The sequence below is a fragment of the Aethina tumida genome, chromosome 1 (genome assembly GCF_024364675.1).
Source record: "Aethina tumida isolate Nest 87 chromosome 1, icAetTumi1.1, whole genome shotgun sequence".
In the NCBI taxonomy this organism is placed as follows: domain Eukaryota; kingdom Metazoa; phylum Arthropoda; class Insecta; order Coleoptera; family Nitidulidae; genus Aethina; species Aethina tumida.
The window spans coordinates 73,014,235-73,039,853 of NC_065435.1; the positions used below are offsets into that span (position 1 = coordinate 73,014,235).

General features: G+C 30.7%; 2 protein-coding genes across 5 annotated transcripts; both read left to right on the top strand.

Moving 5' to 3' along the window:
* The first annotated feature begins 1,573 nt into the window (after window positions 1-1,573).
* LOC109597995 (protein quick-to-court) lies at window positions 1,574-14,007 on the top strand. Of its 4 annotated transcripts, none has more exons than XM_049970620.1 (10): window positions 1,574-1,833; window positions 3,877-4,064; window positions 4,711-4,940; window positions 8,223-8,470; window positions 10,088-10,250; window positions 10,304-10,579; window positions 10,695-11,087; window positions 11,144-11,239; window positions 11,650-11,739; window positions 12,371-14,007. In XM_049970620.1, the coding sequence occupies exons 2-10, from the start codon at window positions 3,887-3,889 to the stop codon at window positions 12,566-12,568; spliced, it is 1,872 nt and encodes a 623-aa protein (XP_049826577.1). In that variant the 5' UTR covers window positions 1,574-1,833; window positions 3,877-3,886; the 3' UTR covers window positions 12,569-14,007. The 4 variants fall into 4 exon arrangements, with proteins under 4 accessions (XP_049826577.1, XP_019869363.1, XP_049826578.1 ...); XM_020013804.2 differs by having other exon boundaries at window positions 3,881-4,064; XM_049970621.1 differs by lacking the exon at window positions 11,650-11,739 and having other exon boundaries at window positions 1,576-1,833.
* A 1,909-nt stretch (window positions 14,008-15,916) lies between these two features.
* LOC109597989 (epidermal growth factor-like protein) lies at window positions 15,917-22,540 on the top strand. Its single transcript, XM_020013792.2, has 7 exons — window positions 15,917-16,123; window positions 19,645-19,702; window positions 19,880-20,084; window positions 21,228-21,372; window positions 21,425-21,621; window positions 22,087-22,203; window positions 22,318-22,540. Exons 1-7 carry the CDS (start codon window positions 15,951-15,953, stop codon window positions 22,446-22,448), a joined length of 1,026 nt encoding a protein of 341 aa, XP_019869351.1. The 5' UTR covers window positions 15,917-15,950; the 3' UTR covers window positions 22,449-22,540.
* Window positions 22,541-25,619: the final 3,079 nt, after the last annotated feature.

The following is a 25,619-nucleotide window of genomic DNA, read 5'->3' on the forward strand; positions in this document are numbered from 1 at the left end:
TTTGATTTAGATTCATAGGAGAAAGAATAAAGTGTATTAATTTTAAATAAAATATAAAATATATTGATTGCATTTAAATACAGTTGTGCGTTTCCTAATTAACGTTAGGATAGTAATGTGTGCTATTTCCCTGTCTACCACTGTACCATATAAAAGATTGCCGTGCAAAAAATGTTTAAGATTTTAGAATCGTCTTTAATCTCCTGAAATATTTTGCATATCGGTAGATCTATATTTTTTCTGGTTTCCGCATATTTCGTGCACCTGTATGTTCACAGTCTACGGGATTTCTTCTTCACGAAGGGTAAGGGACCTTCTCTTCAAGGATGCACGGTTGGTTTTATGATTAAAGCTTTCTGGTGGTTGAATTTTGTAGCCACTTAGTTAAAGAAATATTTTTTTTTATTTCTTATATTAGTGTGAATTATGGTTTCTTAGATATTGAGTGTTCTGGGTTGCTTTTATTGCAAACTTATTCGACTTCTTTCTTATTCTTTCACTTCAACTTTGAGTGGAACCCATAAGATGCAAACTTTTTGTCTCATTTCGCATAACATACATCTATTATTACTCATTCCATGTCTGTGAAAATAGATTTTTTTATAAATAATCGTTTGATATTCTGTACGATACTAAGGCAATCGGTTTTTTTGGAACAAAGAAGGGAAATTTAAAAAACCCCTCTCCGGCTACCGATCATGGCACATAAAAATTCATACATGGGGTGACTGAATCAGAAGCCGTAAGGGAGGCAAAGATACCAGCCCTCTGTCAACTGGTTCGGAAAGAACAAAACCAATAGGGGAAGATTGGAAATCATCCTGGCTTGTGGAGTAGTACTGAGCTCTAGGACCACGACAAGGTGAACCTATCCTGGGGAAAAGGCAATCGTTAACAATTTTTGTGTTATAATTGTGTTATACTGCTGTGTGTTAGTAACTTATAAATCTAATTAAGAAGTTTATTTAATTAAACTATTATTATTTATATTTGAAGACAGTTAATAATATTTAAAGATTAATATGAATAATTTGAGTTTAATTCTACCATAAACTTTTAATATACAATTCACCTTGAAGAATTCTAAATCCAACAGAAAACATATTATTATTTGACTGTAAAAATGTTGTAGTATACCTCGTTGGGATGAAATAGAAAATAATTTTCATAGCTAGGCATTGTTTGACTTTTGAGTTATTATTTATTAAAAACGAATTAAAGAAAACAGTTGCGTGGCATTTCTAAATAAAAATATAGAGAAGAATTTTTCGCTTCAGTACTGATTAATTAATTTTTTTTTTCAAATAAGGCTATAAACATTAAAATAAGTATAGCAAGGAAATACTAAAAAGTAATGTTAAAACTTGGCGAATGTCAAATATCATATGCAACCACTACAAAATATGTGAATTTGGTATCATATAACCAACGGTACGGCATTAATAACTCATTACCTAAATTATCTTATCATTAAGCTAACTTAAGCGATGGATTTAAAATATAGGCAACCAGGATTGTATCCACGCGGCATTCTACCAGATAACAATAATTGAGAAATAATTGCAGTTATGTCACAGTCGACCGCGGTTCCGGCCGTTCATTAAGAAATAAATCCAGCCACCGTGCGAAACCGACTACTGGGTAGCACGGGGGAGGGACAAAACAATTCACCGCGACTTGGATCCGCGGTTCCATGACTGCAGTTCGCGGCGCGACCACAAAACGAGAGGTGCGCGGTGCATTTTTGAAAATTTTCGCGTCTTACCAATATGGAATAATTTGAATTCAATTTCGACAGTGGCAGTGAAGCTTGGGGTCGTTTTTGGGGACGATGTAAGTGCGACTATGGTTCGGTGTTTTTATTTTTTTTTAGTTTTATGTGGGGATATAAGCCTGTAGATAATTGGATTTGATAAGAATATTTTCATATTTTGTTACGTGTCATAAATATTATCTATTACCTGCCATTTCCATTCAAATACTGAATATTTGTATTTAAATTTGTACAACAAAAAATAAAGCACTACATTTTGTGGTCATTCTATAGAATTTTTATTATGGTGGCATAAGATGAGAAAAATTAAAATAAATTAGTTTATGGTTTTGTTTTACTGATCTTTTAATTTGACGGAATTTTTATCCTTTATGGTATAATGATTGTATATACACATATATACCTATACCAGTCATTTACATCAGTGGGTTAATTTCCACATTCCATTCAATTTAAAGTTTGTTTTCTACAAAACAAAATAAACTAAATTTTATAATATTGTCATTGTCATTGTTATATTTAGAGTGTAAAAGACTATATTTGCTTTGGAAATTAGACTAATTCAACATAATCAACTAAAATGATCATATTACATTGTACCACGTTCAATTCAGTTTAAGTTTTATATAATTATTTAATTAACAACACAAATATTAAAATGTGTATATGTGATAGTTTTGTGCATTATACATATTTTTATTTATGCTACAAAGTTTGTTAAATATGACCCTGAACATTTAACATAACTTTCAAGTGTATTACATTTTACGATTTGGATTTAGTATTCATATATTTTTGCTATTTATTTTAAAGAAATTCAATTGTCTGAATAAGGTTTAAAATTCTACAATATGCAGTTGTTAAATATTGCATATTGTATAAATTTAGTGAGATTAGATTACACAGTTGCCATATAAATTATAATCACATTTTCAAAATTTATGTATATGTTATAAAATAAAATATTGTAAATACGAAAATACAAATAAAATTATTTAGTTTACAATTGTGTATTTAGATAATGATTAGACTGTTCTTAATTTATTTTTGTATTCATAATATATGTACAAAATTTTAATTATAAAATTTATTATATATTTAATATTAATAAATCAATATTACTGTCGAATTAAGTATTAATTAAAAATAAATATTTAATTGCGAAATTAACCACTTTTATGCTGAAATTCAGAGTAAACCTTTAGAATTTTAATTATTTATACTAAACTAAATATTTACATAACAACAAACTTTCGGTTTCCACTATCTTAAAACATGTAGACCTAATTCTTGCAAAGCTTAACCTTGACATTCTAGAAACAATTTTTAAAAATTTATGTCTGCTATAAACATTATTATCTGATCGTATTCTAAAAACTAATCGAAACTCAATTATTTGAAGCTATGAAATCATCCTTCAACGTTTCTAATGCATTAAAGTAATTACGACACCGAACAGATTTCTACAATAATTCAATGTATATTTGAACATTGTCAGTCTTTCAACATACCCACCTGTTGGACAAACCTTACCGTTCATTGCATTTTATTGAACGCATAATAATTATGCATTAAATTAATTGTGTACCGTTACAAATATATAAGAAATAATTTTAAGTTGTCTGTCGTATAAGTTTTCCGACAAATCAATTAATAGTCCGCAACTAACGGTTACAATTAGCAATTTCAAATGGAACAAACACATAAATTTCAACATCGAGATTACTGCAAACGGAAGTAATGCGATCTTAATTATTTCAGCTTGTTCGCAATTTATTACTTAGGAAACACATGAATGTAAACGACAAACGGGATACTCCCTCATCCAATTGGTTTTTTATAAAACAACGAATCGTTCCGAATTCACAACAAATTGATTAGGAGAGATCGGTTCTCATAGTTAGATTTCGTCTAAATCGTGACAGAATAATCTTAACTTAACCGTTGAGTTGTGACCAAATTGTTCATTTGTTATGGCAAGGCGCCAAGGCACATTTAACATGTTCTAGTTCGCCGTCAATGTGAAAGTTAGGGAACGTTGATATCTCGAAATTGTACCATTACTGATGACAACAGAATTAAAGATTCTAATTTAATCGTAGATAGCTGAAGATGAGCGCCGACATGTTCACCACTAAACCTGTTAATCCACTTAAATCGCCAGAACCATCCAGGATACCTTTGCCGAGTCCCACACCGCTGAGAAGATATGGGAGTTTAAGACTTAGGGGGGAGAATAAGAATGGACTTACTTCAGCTGGAGATTTTACTAGAAACATTGAATCATTAAGTAAGTCTACCTTAATATTAGAATCACAGAAGGATTCTTCCTCGTGGCAATTGCTTTTAATGTTTTAAAACATTTCGTTAAAAAATGTTTCAATTTTAGTCTAGTCGGCTATGTCGCAGTCATAGTTACAGTAAATAAATAACCTAAAATTGTGGGCAATTGAATGACAAGTTAATTGACAATTTTATTAATAAGTATAACTTTGTGTGTGTAGTTTTAAACAAAACTATTACTCATAACAAATGTGTCTTTGAAATAGTAATTTCAAATTTATTAAGGTAACTTTATACTTTTTCCATAAATAATGATTTTTTAAATTTCTATATTACTAACGAATATACTGTAATTTTTTATATCACAATATAACTAGATATCTAGTTTATAAAGAATTACTGCTGTTACTACTACTACAAGTTTGCCTAAAATGAAAAAAAAAAAAAATGCTTTATTGATTAATAACTGTAAAACTATTAGAAAATAAATGTAATAAATTTTTAATGTTAGTCATCAAGTTTTCCCATCTCGAGCAATCAATCGTTCCTGAATAAATCATCGTCCGAACCTGTTCGAGCCGGTCCTGCGCGCCGCCACCCTATCGATCCGCCCCGACAACCACACTAGCATTCCTGCAACTGTTTGCTTGCAGGAACCGGCGGCGTCCGTCCACAGCAGGAGGGCGGGCAGTGCGCGGTCGGCGTCCCACTGCAACGGGGCCACTCGTTCATGGAAAAGGGCGAGAAGAAGTATGGTTCGCGAGGCCAAATGGCGTCCAGGCCGCAGACAATCAGGACGACAGTGAAGGTGGACAGGAACGGTGGCATCCCGACGCCCAAACAGCTGACCACACCGCAGAGTCCCAACAGGATCAGGAGTTTGGTGAGTCACTGGGAGATTTCCTTGTTTCCGGGTTCTTGACACTTTTCTATTACTATTTATTTGTGCTTAATTGTTTCTTAAAATCTTCTATGTAGTAGTTATTAGTTCATAAATGGTTGCAATATTTTTGAGGAAACTGTACCTGTCAGTTTGGTGCACCAATTGTTTGGAAATAGAAGCAGAGTTTAATTATTCTATTGAATTTGAAAACTGATAGATTAGTAGTTAACAATGTAGTTCAATAGTCAATGCTGAACTGTAAATGAAACAATCATAACTCCATAATTAGACTCTAGTTTCTTTGTTGTGTTAAACTAAATATTTGTATTAATTATGACATTAGAAATAATTATATTCTGATAATACTTTAAATTATAAATTTTGGCTCTCGAAAAAAAAACAATTAATATAGTACTCGGAAAAAATAAGCTTCCAAAAAATCATTTCTAACAGTATTGTTTGATAATATTCATGGATTTAAACAAAAGAGAAAACGTTTTTTAAAATCATGTTTATTATTTTCATCGAAGTATGTTTTTCCTAAATTTTTCTGCTTTTATGTTAAAATTAATATTTATGATTGTTTATTTTTATACAATCGATGCTACATAACGTTCATAACATTAGTTTAGTATTGTTTAATTTTCTATGGGGAGACATATATCACAATAATTTTAACAATTTTAAAATTAGTATTATTATTATTCATGGTAACAAGTTGATAATATTTATAAAATATTGAACTTTCCAGCCATTTTTAGTTAGAAGTATTTGAGCTTCATAAGACCCCATTGTCTTGATAAAATTTAAATATAATAAGTAAAAATTATCTTAGATTAAAGTAGTATCGATCGGTTTGTACATGTAAAGGTAACAGTTCACCTCGGTTCTAAACTAAATATTCATGCGACGACATAACTCCAGTTTTCAGGTAACCTAGTTACGTGGTTTGCACAAAATATGCCTTATCACTTTTCAAAATAATGAACGAACGAAACAGTTGGAAACGAAAGTTTATAATTTTCCTGTGATAATTTTAATTGTTGGAAACGCTCATTGTGTTGCGATTGCGGAAGATTCGCTCCCACGGGTAAAATAGTGCCGATTAATAATGCAAATGTGAACAAAAACTTCAATCCGAATAATTATGATCATAATTTTATAACGTGGCGTTGCATCAACCGTTACATTAATGTCTGTTTATTTATACGGCGAAGTGTTATCAGAATTTTGTGGTAAACGAATGCGTGTTCAATTAATTAATTACAAAAAAAAAAACACAATTATTGACTTGTGTTGCACGTAGGCGTTAATTAACTTGTTCCCAAAGTGGTCGAGAAAATAATTAATTTTTGTCATTTGCGATTGTTTTACGGTTTTAATGTGTAATTTCGTCGCTATGTTACATGAAAAAATTTAATGGGAAGTTTACGGAACTTGGATTTATTACACTGCGCTTTCCAAAGGTAAACAAACTCCCTTAACCCAAATAAATTGCAGGTGGTTCAGGGTATTAATCGATAAAGTTCATGTTTCGTGTCAAAAAATGTCTGTAAAGTTCGTAAATTCCTTGGGGCTTTTAAAATTTATTACTTAGTGGTGATATAAAATATTGCGGTGAGAAGTAAATAAATATTTTTATTTCTTTGAATTTGAATCAATAAAAGAAAAGACTGTTTATAATCTTGTAGCAACTTAAAAATACTGTTCAATAATCAAATTATTTTGAAGACGTGTTAATGTCAAATTCAATTAAAATATCCATATTTTCCAAAGGTAAATAAACTTCCTTAACCCAAATAAATTATAAATGTGACGGGATTTTAATCAATATAGTCAACGTTCTATGGAAACAAATGTTTTAAAAAATTTCTATGAGATTGTATTTTTATAATTTTTATAAAGCTTATTAATATAACATTCTAGTTTTTTAATTATAACATTTAACTGTAGAAACATTTATGAGAGATAAAGTTCATTTTTACTTGTTTATTCCCCTTCCGACTTCTTAAAAGTTTATGACTCGTGAAAAATTAATGGATTAGAGTTAATTAACAATAAATGATTGACATTCTAGATATTCAATAATATTATCAATTATTATTTATTAGTTTAAAGCAGCCATTTCGCATCGAATTAAGAAAAGATTTACAGAACATTTCTTTAACGAACTTAACCAACCAACTTTTTGATTTTTCTGTTAATTGAACAATTGTGTTAATAATATAATAAAAAACCAAACAAAACAAAGTGAAATCCAGGTTAATGCTAATCAATAATAAACTAGTATTATACAAAATGCATATGAGACTGAATTTCTAAAATAGTGAGTTTTGCAATATCAAATACATTTACTTTATTTACAGTTCAAATTTGAAACTGCGTCATCCTAAATTTATGCTACAATTTAATCTGAGTGAAAAGTGCGGACAAAGGAAAATTTAGAAAGACTATTAAATTACCCGTAAAATCTATTAAATGCCGTTTCTATAAGTGTAATAGAAAACAACCGACAATAAAAATATTTGTTTAACAATTGGATCCGTTTTATTAGATGTAACGAATAATTTAATAGGATTTATGACCTGGAAAGTGTGGCGGTTGCGTTCTGTGTTTTCTTTTATTGCTTTTCACTGCTTGTTCGCCACGTCTAGGTTTATTATAACTGGGAACTTTTTGTATTTTTGTTTTCTTTGCATGTATTTTGAAACCTTAGGCAACTTAATTATTAAACTGGATTTTAATTACATAACTAGTTGTTCTATTCCGTTACATAATTTTTAACCTTTAACTTGTTGCATTAAATACGTGAAAAATAATGTATAAAAGAAAACATTTGGTCTAATATTGTTAAAACGAGATGAAGATTTTCTCTTAAATTACACGGACATTTAAATTCGAAAGCGTGCATAATTATACATATGTATGTTTTCTATCAATTTTATGACGGAAATTAGATTGACTTTAATGGGAAATTCGCTTTGGTATGATATTAAATAACGTTTAGTAATTATAAATCAACATGCGGTCATAAATTAAGATCTGTACAGGACTTCATTTAAATAGATAATTATTTGATGTATAATTATTAATCTTTTTTACTTTCTTGAATAATAAAACTCAATTAAATGCTACTGTAACATTTTTTCCCTTTTCTATTGTAATTTTTCTTAAAATACCAATTTATAATTGTGATCCTTATCCAAACAACCAATTTAATTTCTTTAATAACTTGCCTTGATTGATTGACTCAGTATTTTTTTATATATATATAATTTACAGTCTTTATCGCTGTCCAACACTCGTCTGAACAGCCCGAAGTCACCCTCGGCGGTGTCGGCGTCGTCGCCGAAGTCTCCGGCAGACCAGGTGCGTAACCATCTCCACGCCTCCAACCAACTCCTCGACTACAGGTCAATCGACTGGGACGACACCGACAGCATCATCAGCGTCGGCGGCAGCAGCGTGGCGTCGTGCGACCACGCCAGCGTCGCCCGCAACGGCACCACCTTCTCCGGCAGAAGCATGAAGTAAGAGCTCTCTATGTACATTTACAACTATGTGTTGGTTATATAAAGCGTAAAATCAGGAATGTTACGTTTTATCGATCTACGTAACAGGCGATCGAACCAAAACGGATTTGTGGGTTAGCATGCATTTTGACGGTTCCGTGCCGTGAAGTTGCAGCAATGTGTAGAAAGTAAGATCGAGCGAACCTGTTTAAGGTCACAGAAACGGAAATGGGAAGGTGGTTACATAAATGATGATAGGTTTTAGATGTCGGAATGTCAGAAAATTAATGATGTGTTTTTGTACTGGTTTTGTTTTGAGTGCTCATTTCAATTGGTGGGAATAAATTATTCGTAAAAAGCTAAATACTTGGTCACAGTTTGTCGCATCGGCGACTAATAAGAGCAGCAAAAAAAGAATGATACATTTCAAATATGGTGGTAGTATAAAATTAGATCAATGAACCAATTTGTTACCATACAAATATCTGAAATATATAAAATATCTAAAATAATAAATAAATCTATAAATATCTAAATTATTAATTTTCCATTATAATTCAGTTTCATTATAAGCACATTCTAAATTATTTTAGATATTACAAATGTTTGAAATTTGTGAAATGTTCAAAGTTGGAATTGCAAGGTTTAATTCTTTAACAACAAACATTTTGACTAGTGATTTAAATTAAAAATGCACATTTATTCAATAAAAATTCGACCACGTCAACTGCATTTCTTATGTCAATAAATTCTTTCTTGTTTTACTGGTTGACGCCGTATCTTAATAAAAAACAGAACCAGTATTTGGTGTAACCTTTTCTCGACTAAATCCACTACACACACATGAAAAAATAGTTCCTGAAACTGAAGAATTGGCTATGTTTGGATATTTGGAGTTATCTCATTGGCAAGAGGCACGCCTCAGGTACTCTACCATTGAAACAATAGTTCGCTCTAAAAGCGCATGCGCCAATGTTGGATCGAAATAGAAATATTCAAAATTTACTTATGAACCGAATTAGCAAGATGCATTTAAAAGTGTCTGTGAAGAACTTGCGCAACAAAATATTCATTGTCGGTTTTACAATATAATATCCTGCTACCTTTATTTAAATATTAAGCTATATTCTATTTTAAAGAATAAAATCATGTTAATAAAATCATTTACTAGGTGAGGCAGTGCCTCATCTGATCTTTATGTGATCGCAAAATCCTATACAATATAAACTTATTTTCCCAACTAATTTATTGTTTCTTTTACTTATCCTAAAAAATAGACATGCAAACATCTTCCATTTAAAATTTAAATTAGCTGATTACAGTTCGTGTTTAATACATATAATATTAATTTAAAACACTTCTTCACCTATTTATTAATGATCTGATAACATTGGTCGATTGCACGATCCTTCCTGTAAACGTTTGCGGTGATGTATAACGCGGCTTACGTATCAGAAATTATCTGCACAGGCGCCTTTTTAGGTCAGTGAAAAAGCGATATCTCAATAAAATCCAATTTCCCAAACATCATAATGTAGATACAACGGTGGGCTTACCCGAAATGTTCATAAATATTTTACCAGAATGGGGGTTTATCGAATGACATCCCTTTATTCTTATTTATTTGCTGTTTAGATACGTGTTCCATTGTAACCAACACGCCGGAGCAACAGGTGAGGACTACCTGACACCAACCCAGCGAGCCCACAGGCAAGTCAAGAAATTGAAATATCTCCTGCAACAAGCCAAAAAGGATTTAGAACAGAAGGACAGTGACATACTTAAATTAACCAAAGAGGTAATTCTATTTCAATGCTCTCCCTCCTCGTTTTCAATACAATGTTCCTTTAGGTGGTAGAACTGAGATTATACAAGGCTGCTTTGAGCTCACCGGAGGACAAGTCCAACTCCAGCGACGCGGTAACCGTCAGGGAGAACACAAGTGAGGAAACCAGTCCGGAAAAAGATGTACTCGACGCCGAGTCATGCGTGCTCGAACCCAATCATCTGGCGACGGGACACAGTGAGATGAACAACTCGTTTGCCGATTCCGGACACTTTGAAGACTGCACAAACTCATCGGTACACTCCAAAGACTCCATCCTCTTTGACGATGGAAATAGATCTGTGAGTTCATATCTGTTGTTTATCATGGTTTTCTATTTATGTGGGAGTTTTTAATTTCCGCTACATTTTTTATACTAAACTAAATTGAGTGTAAACATGTTGCGTTGTATTTCAGCCGTTTAAGACTAAATTAGTGGAAACATCGGATAAGGGTATAACGGCTAATTTCGATAGTTTCGACCACGATTCTGAACACAGCAAATTGATAATGGAATATGAGAAACGCCTTCAGGAATTGGTTAGGACCCACGAGGAGGAGTCCTACCATTTGAAACAGAAACACAATGATAAAGTGGAGGAGTTGCTACAACGAATCACTGAAATTAATGCGAGATATTGGGAATTGGTCCCGGAATTAGACACAGCCCGAGACAGAATTAAAGAACTAGAAGTGCAATTGGAAGAAGCTAGCAAGAAACTTCAAGAACAAGAAGATAAGCAAAAACAGTCTTATCTTCAAATGTATAATAAGGGTCAAGAAGCTGCTAGACTAGAACATGAAAACAGGGTATGTATACAAACTTAAATGGTAAGTAAAAGATTACTGAAAATTTTTTATTGTAGTTAATGGAACTTGCTCACCAAAATCCAAGCAGGATCTCAGTGCCAGAGCTTCTGCAAGAATTACAAGTCACCAAAAATGAACTAGAGAATATTAAGGTAATGTATTTATACATTATTTTGTATGGTTACTTAAAGGTGTGACAAAGAACATCCAAACTAACTTGTTGCATGTGCGATGATCGATTTCCACCTCATATATAACTGGGAACTGTCACAATTGCTTGTCCCTTTTATATGTTGGGATGATATTATTAACAGTTTCATTGATCATGCTTCAATCATGCTGTTGTGTCGTCTGCGTTTGTCACATCTTCATTGTTTACATATTCAATAAATCATGTGATCAATTCATATTTATGTTTGCTTTTGTGAAGTTTGTTTAACTTTGGGACGGATGTCGTCTTAGTGGATGTTTGAGAAGTTGAATTGGTCGCATTGATTTTCGTTGCCTTTCCTTAACAGTACCATAGCTAACCTATTTGTGTGTTGGTGAATTTATTTTTTAGGACGTAGAGTACGCGTCGACTTCTAAGAGTTCGCAACCGTTACTGAGCGCGAAAGAAGCACTTTCGCTCTGGGTACTCGGTGCTAGAAAGGTAACTAACATCCTAGGCCTGGCCTCCGCACCCTACCACCACCCTTAAACGTAACTCTACGCTACACCCAGTTCTTTTTTGTCACTTTTACTCTCGCTTTCATGCATCAAGGTGTGATGAAGGAGTTTTCAAATTTTAACTTTAACATAAGTGATTGCTTTAAGACCTCATTTGGAAATTTTCTTCATCAAGGCCTTAATCTGCTAGCTGGCATGTGTCTTTATATTTCATGTTATATTATTATGTGATACCAATATTTTAGAATGTTACTAAAGTTCAAGAAGGTTTTTTCAAAATGGCGTATTTAAATGAAGGAATTTCTATTCTGGACATAATAATATTGAGAATTTGCGTAACTGATCAAAATTGTTTCTTTAACCAATTCTTAAATCAAATTACGTTTAGTTTATTTCAGAGTTGTACGTGTATTATAATTTTCTTATTAATTAAAGTGATACATGTTTGTGTAGTTTAGAGGTTTGGATAATTTCGTCATGAAAATACCTTAAATTATTGCATCTGTAACTAACTACTTAGTATATAATGTGTGTAAATTTGAAAACAAATTTGTGCATGGTAGAATTAATTTGCGACTTTTCATCAGTTTCAATAACACTTAATGTTGTTTCAGGCAATGTATCGACAATTGATGGAGGCCAAAAGCAGGAATAAAATCGATCCTGAAATTACATTGCAATTTTTGAAATCAGCAGTCTACTACTTTCTAACGGACCGAGAGAATAGCCAAGGTCATTTGAAGGCCATCCAAAGCATACTGGGATTCACAACCACTGAAATTGACAACATCTCGAAAGCAAGGCTGCAGTAAATTAAACGTAAAATCTAAAATAATTTAGTGCCTAACATTTAAATAAAATCTTTAGATAGGACCTTATTAAAAAAGGACTTTTTAAAATTCGAGGGAGACACGTGATACAAGTTGGTTCTAAATATGTTGTGTAACAAGGCCTATTTTGTAAAAGATAATAAATATTTCGAGCTTCTAAATGTATATGAACAGCTTATACTTATCTGTTTCGCGAATCGTTTGGGAATGTTTAATTTTACATTGCAACATTTTATCCTATTATCAAATTAGCCTATACAATTACATGATATTCTAATTAGAGAGAAAGCCAAAAATTTTGTCTAGGCTAACAAATATCAAGTAAATTAGCATTAATTTATTAATTTTCAATTGTGATATTAAAAAAAAAACATTATGCCGTCTGCTTTAAATATCCAAAGCACTGTTTAAAAATTAGTAAGAAATCAAGTAGATACAATATATATTTTGTAATAGAAGCATATTTTGGATGTTTCTTTATAATCAGTTTATAAGGGAAATATGTATTGATATTTTGGTCTGGTGAATCATATAATCTTGTGATTTGTACAAAACTCAATTATATACTTTGCTCACGATTATGTTTATTCTACTAATTATTTACTAGTTTAAACCTATTTATATAATATATTCATTTATTATTTTTGTATGTATATCTTTGTGATTGTTGATAACTTCGAGAGTTTATAATGGGACGCCATCATAGTATGGTGAAGAAATTGTAAGAGTTCCTGATAAATCGAGAGGTACAACACTGTTAATGTAAGGCATATTATAATTTTCACGTACGACTTTTTGTTTGAATTTGTTCTTAATGCAAATTTATTTATTCCAAACATTCAAATATATATATAAAAATTACTGATGGTTAAGGTCCGAATTTTTATGCAAATGCATATTTATTAAGTGCAAATTCTTTCCGATGTTTATTGATGATTTTTATTATTTATAGCATTTAAATGTGAAATTGCATATTCCGCCCTGAACGAAACTCAGTCGGTGCTAACGTGGTTTACTAATGGGTCCTGTGTGTTAGTAACATAGCAATAACTATATATAATTCAAATATTGATGAGGATTGAATTGATGCATCTCTTGCATATAAATTTGGACTAATGTGATTATTACAATTTAAGGATGAATAATCAAACAAACATTTGTATGTAATATTTGTATATAATTTGTAGGATTTATATTTATGTGGAGAGGATTATTATTATTTGTAATTTTTCTTTTACGCCACTTTAGTATTACTTTTGCACTTTAGTCAGTTTTTATGTAAGTTTTATGAATAATGGGTCGGTTCTGTGCAATTTATCGAGACAAATTACTTTCTTACATCCTTATTTCTTTATATATTGTTGCGAATATATGTAAATTTCAAGTTATAGAAAAAATGTTAATAAAATATACAAATATAATTCATGTTTTGTTCATTTAAATAAATTCCAGTCTTGACGTCAAATTTTGAGGTCGTTAAATCCATTCACAACGTGATGTGAAATAAATAAATACATTTAAAGTTTTCTAAACAATTGAATATCTGTTATATTTTATTAGTGGCAATCTGTTAATGTTTTAAATAAATTCAATATAACTTTTCAACAAATAAATTTTTAAACCATCCAATTTAATGTTGTTTGAATCTATAAAGAACTTAAAACGTTATTTATAAATCATAAATAATTAATTTTTCATTTAAACATTTGGTTTGATTAAATATTTTTTAAATTATTAATTAGTATGTAACACGAAAATGTAGTAAATAAAATATTTATATGTATAATTAAAAGATTAAAAAAAAAAAAATTATTAATTTTATTTACTTTTGTATTTTTTAATAGTAATCCAGTAATCCAAAAGGTTAAATTTTTTAAGACTTCTAAAATTTAAAGTTATGGTAAAAATCATTTTTGGATCGCTGTGCGTATTGAGCGCAGTAACTGAATCATTTTTTAACAGATTTTAAAATTCTTTAGGGTCGTGGAAGGAACAGAGAAGAAACATACCTTTTTTAACATACATGCAATTAATTAATTGAAATAATACAGGGTTTTATTAAATTTATTGTGTTTTTTTCTTTTGTATTTTTCTATATTTGGGCGCAATATTTCGACTATTTAAGGAAAATATTAACGTTAAATGAAAGTTCACTTAAGAAAATTGATTAATTTTTTAAGTTTCACAACATTGAACACTGAGACGATCCCATCAAGAAATGTCAATGTTAGAAAAACTTATTGAGAGGTAAAGTAACTTGGTGAGAGGGGTAGTAAATTATTGCTGTTAACTTTAATGGGAAAGCTAAATCCTGTTTACAAGCGAAGTGATTTCACTTGAATTTTGTCAGGTATGATTATAATAACAGTGTAAATGTATATTGAAAAGTCGCACCAATTAGCATGAATCTCAATTGGTAACAACTCGTTACATCGGATTGCTTGTGGTCTAATAGCACAATTTACAAGTTTTTAACAGCAAAGTATTATGAAAAATCGAGGCTATGGAAAAAGAACGATTTCAATATATGTCCGATTAAAAGAAAACAATTATTGTATTCCAAGGACAATACTTTTTAACTCGAATTTTAGATTTAATGAAATAAAATTCTATATATTTTCAGGAATCAAGTTAACAGAATATATATTTGTAAAGTTGTATCTTCCAAAAACGTATAGAAATTTAAAAATGGTTTAAAAATAACTGTGATACGACAGATGTATACCAGTGACTCAAACACACCACAACAATTTAGGATATGGTTTTAAATTCTACGGAACTAGAACTATAAACTACTATAAACCACTTCTAATGTACATTCGTCTTTTTCAGTAAAGGATAAATATTTGCCACAAGACAATAATAAATTTAACAAAATCTTTATTTTTAAAAATTGATGAAATACATATCCATTCGTTTATTTCTTATTTACATTCATTCTTTATTTCATGAATTTTTATTAATTAATATTGTGACTGTGATAATTAATAAATATTATTAAATAATGTTTTAAAATTTAATTCATTATTTTGTTACTACTTAAATATAAAAATATTTTCCGTTGGTAGTTAACAAGTACTTTTTAATAGACAGACGATGAAATATCATTTCTAATCATTTGTTAGGACTTTTTTACGAGATTAGAACAGAAATTGTATGAAAATAATAATAAGTATCTATTTATAATTTAAATTGTGGTAAAATGTCATAAAACCACTTAAATGTTTACAAACAGCAGCTAATTGTTGTTAAAATCACATATGACCACCACTTATTTCTCAGTTCTCTCGAATTAGCATAAAATCAGCTGGTCGAAAACCGACTCCCAGTCAGTCCACAGTCAATTGATTGGTCACTCGTCGAGATGTTGTGCCACAGATTGTCCGGTCTGATCTTAATTGCTGCCCTTTTTGCCGCCATTCTCTGCGGTCAATTTTCGAGTGGCGCAATTGTGCCTAACCAGGGTTTTTCCCCTGTCACATTTGGGAACAAGAGTGCCAATTCATCCAGGGTTGGTGTTTGCACCGTTGAAGTGCCGTAAGTATTAGAGATAATTTCAAGAAATTTTGGTAATTGTAACAGTATGTATGTTTTCCATACTTAACAAAATGATTATATAAAATTATAAACTAGAGTTTTTTGTAAATCAATTTTAGTTAAGACCGTTTAAATTATTTGTTGGAAATTTAATTTTACGTTTACTAAATTAATATTTAGAGGCACGTTGTTATGTATAAAATGCCATTACTTAAGTGATGTTATTAAATATTGTTTAATTTTCTACTAAATTGTCTACTAAGGATAACCAAAGCATTTCATAAATATTTTATTAAGTATACATAACTGAGTCTTAATTAATAATTAATTACATAATTTATGCTAAGGCTGAATTTTAATTTTAATAATATTGCCGTGTTTCTTAAGTAGTCTTGAATAATTTATATGCAAACATTATTTATTGCCACTTACAAATTATTTTATACAATAACATATCATTGAGTTATTTGAAATTATCAATTAACAAAAATACCATTATCATTTACTCTTGCAAAACGATTTACAATTTTAAAATACTTAAAATATTAATTTTTATTGTAAATTTATTGTTATTGAATGAACCGAATTATAATTAAATGAAAATACTTTAGAACAAATTATTTATTATTTAAACTGTGTCAAGTTTAGTAGTGTTGTAAGAAGAATTTGTTAGTTTATTTCTATATTATACATTGATTAAATATTTATTAGTTATCCTTAACGAATCCTTACGCACATATGCATAAATTAAATCTGCATTTAGTGCATGAAAACGCAATTAATTCCAAGAAATGAAAGTAAACTGACACAAATTGTGTACGAGCAACCATAAAAATAATTTCCACGAGAATGGCAATCATTAACGGGTAATTATTATAAAAGCAATCTCTGAAGTTTCACTGCGACAAAAAAATTATAAAATGATATTTTAATAGGATAATAATTTGCACGCCGCTACTTTTTAGTGCCGCGAATGTCACGTAAATTCCTGTATCGCATAACTCTTTCCAGTTTAAATTTACACCCCCACAAACATTCGATAATTAGTTTATGTTCCCGGGAATTAAATGTGAAATGCCGGATGAACAATGCGTCTGTCCTTAATTTTCTCTCGTCTGCAAATTTTTCTTCCGTTGGCCTTATTTGATAGAATTAAATGGGAAAATTTTTACAAAGACGTGCCATTCAATTTGATCGAGTACAATGGCTTATTGAATCCGGAAAGTATTGTGAAATACACTCACGGATATTAGAGAGAATGTGCATGTACTTTCTTGTTACATTTTCCTGCTGTCAGAATCTTTAAGATGTAGTTTTATATTCTCTATTTATATTCACATTTTTCACTTTTTTGTTCACTTTAATCGATACTTGACCTTTGACTAAATCTGAGAAAAATATATTTAATTTTTTGTACAGTTTTATATTACTTCAATGTTTTAAAGTTCAGAATTAGTTCGAAAGAAAGGAGGGATGTCGTTACAAGATTTCAATATTTGGAAGCTCAACTGTCTCGAAGAACTTAATTTGAATTTCATAAGTCATAAATATTAATATTACATTATTGAAATATTTATTCGAACCATTTTTAGAAGTAGTTTTTTATTTTTGTAATTAATTATCGAAATGTTCACGTTTCGAAGTCTGAAAGTTGTCCTGTTATAAAATTACAAAGTTGCCAAGTTGAATAGTATAAAAATATTAAAGTTGCAAAGTTGTAGGTCTGTAAAAACTCTGGTATACTATACAACCACGAGTATTACACATGTTTGATACTTTCCCCATCAAATCTACGCTCGGAGATAAATCACTGCGGGGTAGATAGAGAAAGTTTGTTGAGGAATGTCTTTATCTACTAAAGTATTAACCTAAATTGATTGTGTTTTTGGCGGGGAATAAATCATATCAGATAATGGTTTAATTACATCCGTCGGCGAAAAATGCGGCTGTGCGTCTGGTAAACACCGTGGGAGCTCGTATCTGCTTTGGACCGTTGCTGATAGGATTCCTATCAATTAATTAACTGGAAAGGATATGTTATTTATTGCTGGACTATTAATATATATATTTTTTATAATGCATTAAAAAGTTTGGCATTTATACGCGGAAAACTGAACTTACTATGCTGTAAAACTAACATAGTAGTTTTAAACTACTAAATTAACATGTGTTAAAACTTTTAATTGGATACAACGTGGCGCTAATTGGAACGATTTTTTTGGGGTCACATATCATAATTCAAATTGGAAGTAACTTGTTTAAAACAGTAACTTTTATAATCCTGTTATGATTTTGCATTTGCAATAATTTAAATATAATTTACATAGTTATAAAATAGAGTAGGAATAATCGACTATTCTTCACGAGCATTTAAAACCACTTAACTCCTGATTGTTCCTTTAAAATTGACAAAAAGACCATCAACCAAAAACTCTCTCGCTGTGACTCTTGTAAGATAGCGGGGCCATTCATCATTGAGATTTATTTAAATTCCCCACGCCTTCCACACTATTCAAATTCGCGCCGGCTTCAACTGGAATTAAACAATATTCAGCCGAAAACGGTGCACTTTTCCAGCCGTTCCGATTTAAAATTTGCCACAATTGAAATGTAATATACTCGTGGGAAATCGACCGTACATATTGTATGATATCAGAATGTGTAACGCGCGTGTAATGTGACTGAAATTCCACCATGATGGTTTGAACCGGTTTCAGTTTTTCGATTTCTAATTTTACTCTTTGATGTATTGATATCGTGTAAAAACTGAAGCTAGTTACTTTTCCCGTTCAAATGTCAATATTTACGAAGTTAAAAGGGAATTCTAAAAATTTTCAAAGCTTGTTTAATCCCTCAATAAATAAATGGCAATTGTCCAATGTTGTAATGAAACAATCGGTATGAACCGCGTGTGGATGTAGCTCAAATAAATAAATAAAAATTATTACCACTTCCATTACCGGATGACAGTGTTTGATAGGACTGATTAAATAGTGGTTGTCAGGCAGGCATTAAAAATTGTCCTTTCCGCCAAATTTACTGCGGATCCGCATTGTACAATGCGTTAACCGCAGATGATTTACATGTTAATTTGAGTATGTTTTGTGCATTTTGTCTATAAGTCTTCGTCAACAAAGTAAATTAATTTTATAAGATGAGCGAAAACAAAGGAGGAACAGGTAATGAAAAGAAGCATAGGGACTAAAAGTGAGAACAAACTAAGAAAAATATTATTTCATTAAAATTAAATCAACGCAAGTTCTACAATTCTAAAGGATTATAAAACAATCTAGTTATTATTTATAGTAGACGTGTTTCAGTTTACAATAAAATTTCTATTTTGCTTTCATTTATAATAATATTCACGAACGTAGGTGTTTTTCTATTCGTTTTTGTATTCATTTATGAACTGGTACTTGAGATAGTTCCAAGTAAAGAATTATGTCATTTTACCTTGAAATCAGTCGGGTATTATTTACTTGTCTGAATAATAATTAGAGTGATGTGATTTTTATTTTCAGAACCATCGACCTGATTGCTTTGCCCCAGAGGGACGGGCCAATACCGAAAGGCAATGGGGTAAGCGTAATTAAATTCGCACACTTCCTTAAAATATTCCAAATGACAACGAACAATACTTTTAAACGTATTGGTAATTTATCTAAAAATAAACTGATACACACAAACATGTTTTTGTATCAGAACAACAACAGACGTGACAATGAATCATTTTAATCTATTTATTTGTTTGCGTAGACAAGAGAAGGATTTAGCAAGATCGAAATTTGTTGTTCCGGTTATGAAAGGATGCCGCACAGTCACTATGCCTGCGAACCGATCTGCGAAAACGGTTGCGAGAACGGCAACTGCACAGCGCCCAATGTCTGTGTCTGCAAAAAGGGATACATTAAAGACGGCAGAGGCACTTGTATTCCCGTGTGTCCATTAGGATGTTTGAACGGTGAGTTTTTCTGGGGGAGATGTTGAATATATCCAATGAGTTTCGTTATATGGCCAACATCATATTTCTCATCGGATTCGTTAAGTGTATATCCACGAATTACGTAATTGAGATGGATTCAGGCCGTTTCTTGAAATTCAAGGGGATAATAATTTAAGAAAAAATGTATTTATTGTATTAACTTAATACAATAACAAAAATTAACAAAATTTATCGTAAAAAATATTATGTGGCTATAATTATTGCAACTTGAAATACATTAAACATATAAGCTGTACTACTGGATTTGGATGTCATTACATCTAATGTTTATTGTTTTTTCTGTTATTGTTGTGCCTACTATGCAACTGGTTAATCTAATTTTATACTTTAAAAAATTGCGTACTGTTTTACTTTTTAATGGATAAAATTATAGAAACTTTTTACTCTACGATCTTTCATTGCTCATTGTGAATTTAAATCGATTTTGTTCCCAGGGTCTTTTGCTTATATTAATTCTTTAATCATTGGTCGAATTGAAACTGTAAGTCAAATTAAAATTTTGAGTTTACGGCTAAATCGATTGTTTCTCTTATTATTAAATACATTTAGAGAAACTAGCCAACTGGTAGAAACGAAAAAAAACTTATTAACATTTTAAAAAGTTGGCCACTATTGTATAAATGGAAAAATTAATTTTTGATAGAATTATGATTAAAATGAGAATGTACTAATTTTAAGGATTAAAAAAGGACACTACTGTAGAGACAATAATATAGAAAAAAAACTTAAATTGTTCAAAGTAAATATTAAATAAATAAAAATTTATTAAAATTATAATATTTATATAATTTTTAAATTTTATTGGTGGTATTTAATTTTAGATCAATCAAAAATTATATATAATTAAAAATGGATTTTGAAACAGTTGTAAAATATAGTATTTTATTTGATATTGGAGAACATCAAATTAAATTTATAAGGTAAAATGTTTGTAGCAATTTATACATTTATAATAATAGAATTTTCCCTGTACAAGTATTTTATTACATGTAACAAAATGATACACATATTTTTCGTTATTCTATATCTGTATATTAAATTAAATAGAAATTAAATAAAAAATTGATATAATAATATTTTAACTTCCAATATTTTTAACAGGGGTTTGTTCAACAAATGGCATTTGCTCATGCAACGGTGGCTATGAAGCCGACCCCAAAGGTCAATACTGCACCCCGGTTTGTAAGGGTGGATGCGGTCTCGAGGGAGAATGTATAGCTCCGGACACATGTCTTTGCAAAAAAGGGTAAATCATCACCACACATTAGAAAACCATGTAGTGATTTTCTTATTGATAGTTACTCCCTCAACCCCACGAGCCATAAGTGCGAGTACCACTGCGAGGGTGGATGCGGAGAGGGTAGTTGCATCGCTCCGAACACTTGCTCCTGCAAACCGGGATATGTGACGGTTGGAGGAACGTGCAAGCCAGATTGTCCCAAGGGTTGCAAGGATGGGGAATGTGTTGCTCCGAATAAATGCTCTTGCAAATCAGGTAACTGTCAATTTAAAAATTTAACAGAAAGAAAAAAAAATCATTTTATATGAAACGTATTGATTTAATTTAAACGTTCCTTTTCATGGTGTAGTTTATCGATTTTAAGGAGATTTGTCAGCTGAACATGAAACGAGCATTAAGTTTATCGCCAAATAACTGTATAGTTAAAATATCCTGACAAGTGTCGTTACATCTCTACGAGCACATTACTGAATTAATCACACTCATATGAATAAACCGCCCGGTCTAACTTCAATTAATATTTATAAGATGCCATGAAAGTTTCATAAGTTCCATGAGAAATCCCGCCGCCTGTATATTGTTAATAACACCATTACATCGCGATTTTCAATGCGAACAAACTTCCGGAGTTGACGAGCTCGTAAAGTTGCACGTGACTTTTGAATGATGATCATGGAGTTCGGTAGTTTGTCTGCAAATCGAATAAAAATCGTGTTTCAGGTTGGAACTTGGATAAATCCGGGTCGGTGTGCGAGGCCCATTGCAACAAACCGTGTTTGAATGCCGATTGCACCGCCCCTGACGTCTGCACCTGCAAGAAGGGATACACCAAAGCCGGTGAGTGTAATATTAAATTAACTGGGGGTTGATTGGGGCCAGTCCTTTGTTGATTCGCTGCAAATAATCCACTTCGTGTAATGAACTAAAGTCTGATTGTTATTGCGGTTGCAGGAGGAAGTGAGAACAAGTGCGTTGCCCATTGTCCAGAGGGATGCCCGAACGGCCAGTGCGCCTCTCCCAATTTCTGTATCTGTAATCCTGGATACGTGAAGGAAGCAGGAAAATGTGTTGTCAAAATTTAATTAGTTAAAAAAATTAAGTATTAGGATATATTACTTTTTAATAAATAGAATTATTTGCAAGAAATAAAGTACTTCACATTATTATTGTATTAGAGTATAAAAAATAATGATATAATAAAAATCTGCTTGTAATTCTTTCATACGACAAATTACATATTACTTTTTAAATTAAATTTCTTATAAAATGAATTTTTTGTGTTATTGAAGTTAACTGAGATTTTAGTTAGAAAATAGATTAGACTTTTTATAGTTTTAAGCTTTATTGCGATTGCTTCAGTATCATAAAAAGGTTTTATAATGTTTTTCAGAGATTATTTTCAGAATAAAGCTTTCAGTAAAAATGTAGTATCTATAAAAATGGTAAATCAACTTCACAACAATTTCGAAGTAAGCAATTTTAAGAAAGCATTTCGAGATTTAATTAGCAATTTTTCTTAATTAAACATCTAATTTATAAAATTTTAGAAATAAAATATGAATTACTAAAAGCTAATTTTATGTTGTAATGAATGAAATATTTATTTTATTTTATTATTTTTCTTTTCATTAAAATATATTTTAAGGAATAAATAAAAAAAACTATGCATGCCATAAAAATTGTTTTGTGGATGAAAAAATAAGTAAGCCAATTAATTTTGCATCCTTTCAAATGAGTCTATACTCAATTTCACAAAAAGTCTCTTAATTAAACATTTTTTTCTATTGAATTTATATGATTAACGCATTAATTTTCATAATTAATTTACTACTTGTTAATATAGCTTTAAAAATGAACCGTCATTAGTGAATGTAGTGTAATATACAAAATTGAACTTGAACACGATTTATGTGTAAATACATGTTTATTTAGAATACTTTCTTTCCAAAAGCGATAAAAGATATTTCGATTGATGACATTTCAAAGCTCTATGCAAAGTTTTATTTATAGATTTACACGTCTATTGTATATTTTTTCATAGTTGTACATATTCATTATTATTTTTTGTTAAAAAATGACATTTTTTTAAATGTTTAGCAAAAAAAAAGTTCTATCTGTTTCTTCAAAAATTGCAGTAGCTGTACTCCGTGCCTGGAATTTTGAATGGTGACGCACCTGCAAGGAAGTAATGTATCTAACCTTAAATTTTAGTGTTTGTGTCCAATAAAGTGTATTTACGGGTAATTTTATTGCACTATTTTACTGAAAAGAAATCTGCAGCGAAAAAATTTGGAGACAAATAATCGGAGGAATTACATGATGTCGGATGCTAGTAGAACTTGAAAAGAACATTACAAGTAGATGAGTTTTTTTTTTTGAAATCTTTAAATGTGCCGTATGATTTGAAGCTGAGAGACGTCGAACAGCGTTTTCTCACGTGTCAACCACATCAACGGCTGAAGAGAAAAGGTTTTTTGCATCGTATCGTGTCTGGTGATGAAATGTGGATACATTACCATAATCCAAAGCGTAGAAAATCGTGGTGTACGCTCTGACATACGTTAACATCATCCGCAAAACCAAATATTCATGGTTTGAAGCTTCTTCTCTCTCAAGAAAAACGGCCGCTATGTGTACAGAGAACACCCGCTGTATTCACCTGACATAGCCCCTTCTGATTTCAGAACAGCGCTTCCATTCTTACGAAGATTTAAAAGAATGGATCGATACTTGGATAGCCTCAAAAGAAATATGGTTTTTCTGACAAGGAATTTATATGCTGCCAGAAAGAAGGAATAAAGTAGTGGCTAGCAATGCCAATACTTTGAGTGAAATATTCTTGTTCTTTATATTATAAATAAAGCTTTTATTTTATAAAAGAAACAAGGAAAACTTATTCAAGGTTCTAATAATTTTGTACCTATTTAATTCTATATTGATCACATCTAATTAATAAGCTAATTCCTTGTGATCAAGTACACCAAATGTCAAATGTATAATTTTTCCTACTGCTGAGAATACGTGAATTCAATTTTTTCTGTTACACTATATTGATAAATGACACAACTCAGTTATTTTAATAAGCATTAGAATTTTGAACTGTTTCCATTTGCTGAGGAAAAGATTCCACTTCGTTCGATGTTTCAACAAGACAACAATGATAATTACATCAATAAGGAGTGGTTCGTAATGAAAAACTTAACTGTGCTCAGTTCGCCGATCTAAGTCATATTGAGTGCCTTTGGGAAGCATTAGAACTTCGTATCCGAAAAAAATATATCAAAAGTAAATTTCTTCAAAACATACAGGAGCAGTAGCAACTAATTTCTGTTGACACATTGCCGAGAAAGAAAATTTATATAAAAATATAAAAAAAAATTGAAGAATTGTTTAGTGCAATTGTTGCAGCAAGGAATTCAGTTTCAGAACAATATATTCATATCCTCAAATGGTTAAAGAAGTAAATGTTTAGAAGTTATAAAAAATAAAGAATATGCCTCGAAGTATTAAGTTAATAAACTAAAAAAAATAAAAATAGGTGTTATTGAAAAAAAAAATTGGCAAACGTATACAGATTTTATTCTGTATTTTTTGTTAAGTTATCATTTTAAATGGATCTTGCTGTATGTTACATCAATAACATCAACAGCAACATATAAATTTAATTTAACTTGAATTATAAATATTTATATATAAGCTCCATTAATTAATAAAGTAATGTGTTTAATTATATCAGCTACATTTGATATTTATCCCTCTCATGTGCACTCTCTTTCGGTCTTTGAAAACTTACCTATTTAAAATTACAATCGTTCTCTGTTGAATTGAATAGAATTGAACCCCATTTTTGATTACAGTTCATTTAAAACAGTTGAGTATTTATATCCACGTGACACCAATTTAAATTAACGATAAGCAATTTAATCTGTGGGAAAAACACGGAACTGGCCTTTTGGGAGTTAATTACAGTATAGGGAACTTTGACACTCGACCGGTTGATTTTTGTTTACGGTACACGGTTGGCTTATTTGTTTGCCTCGTTGTGCATGAAACAGCTAATTATATGTATTAGTACGTTGCCGTAAAATTAATTTCGTATTAGAGGTCGGATTGAATTATTATTGGAAACGTTGGGCACAGAGAACGCGTGCCTTTTGGAGCGTGAATGTATTAGAGGACGTAAACTACGAGGATAATATTGGTTCGAACTGAAAAATTTTCAGGAGGTTCAAATGAATCGTTCTGCACTCGAT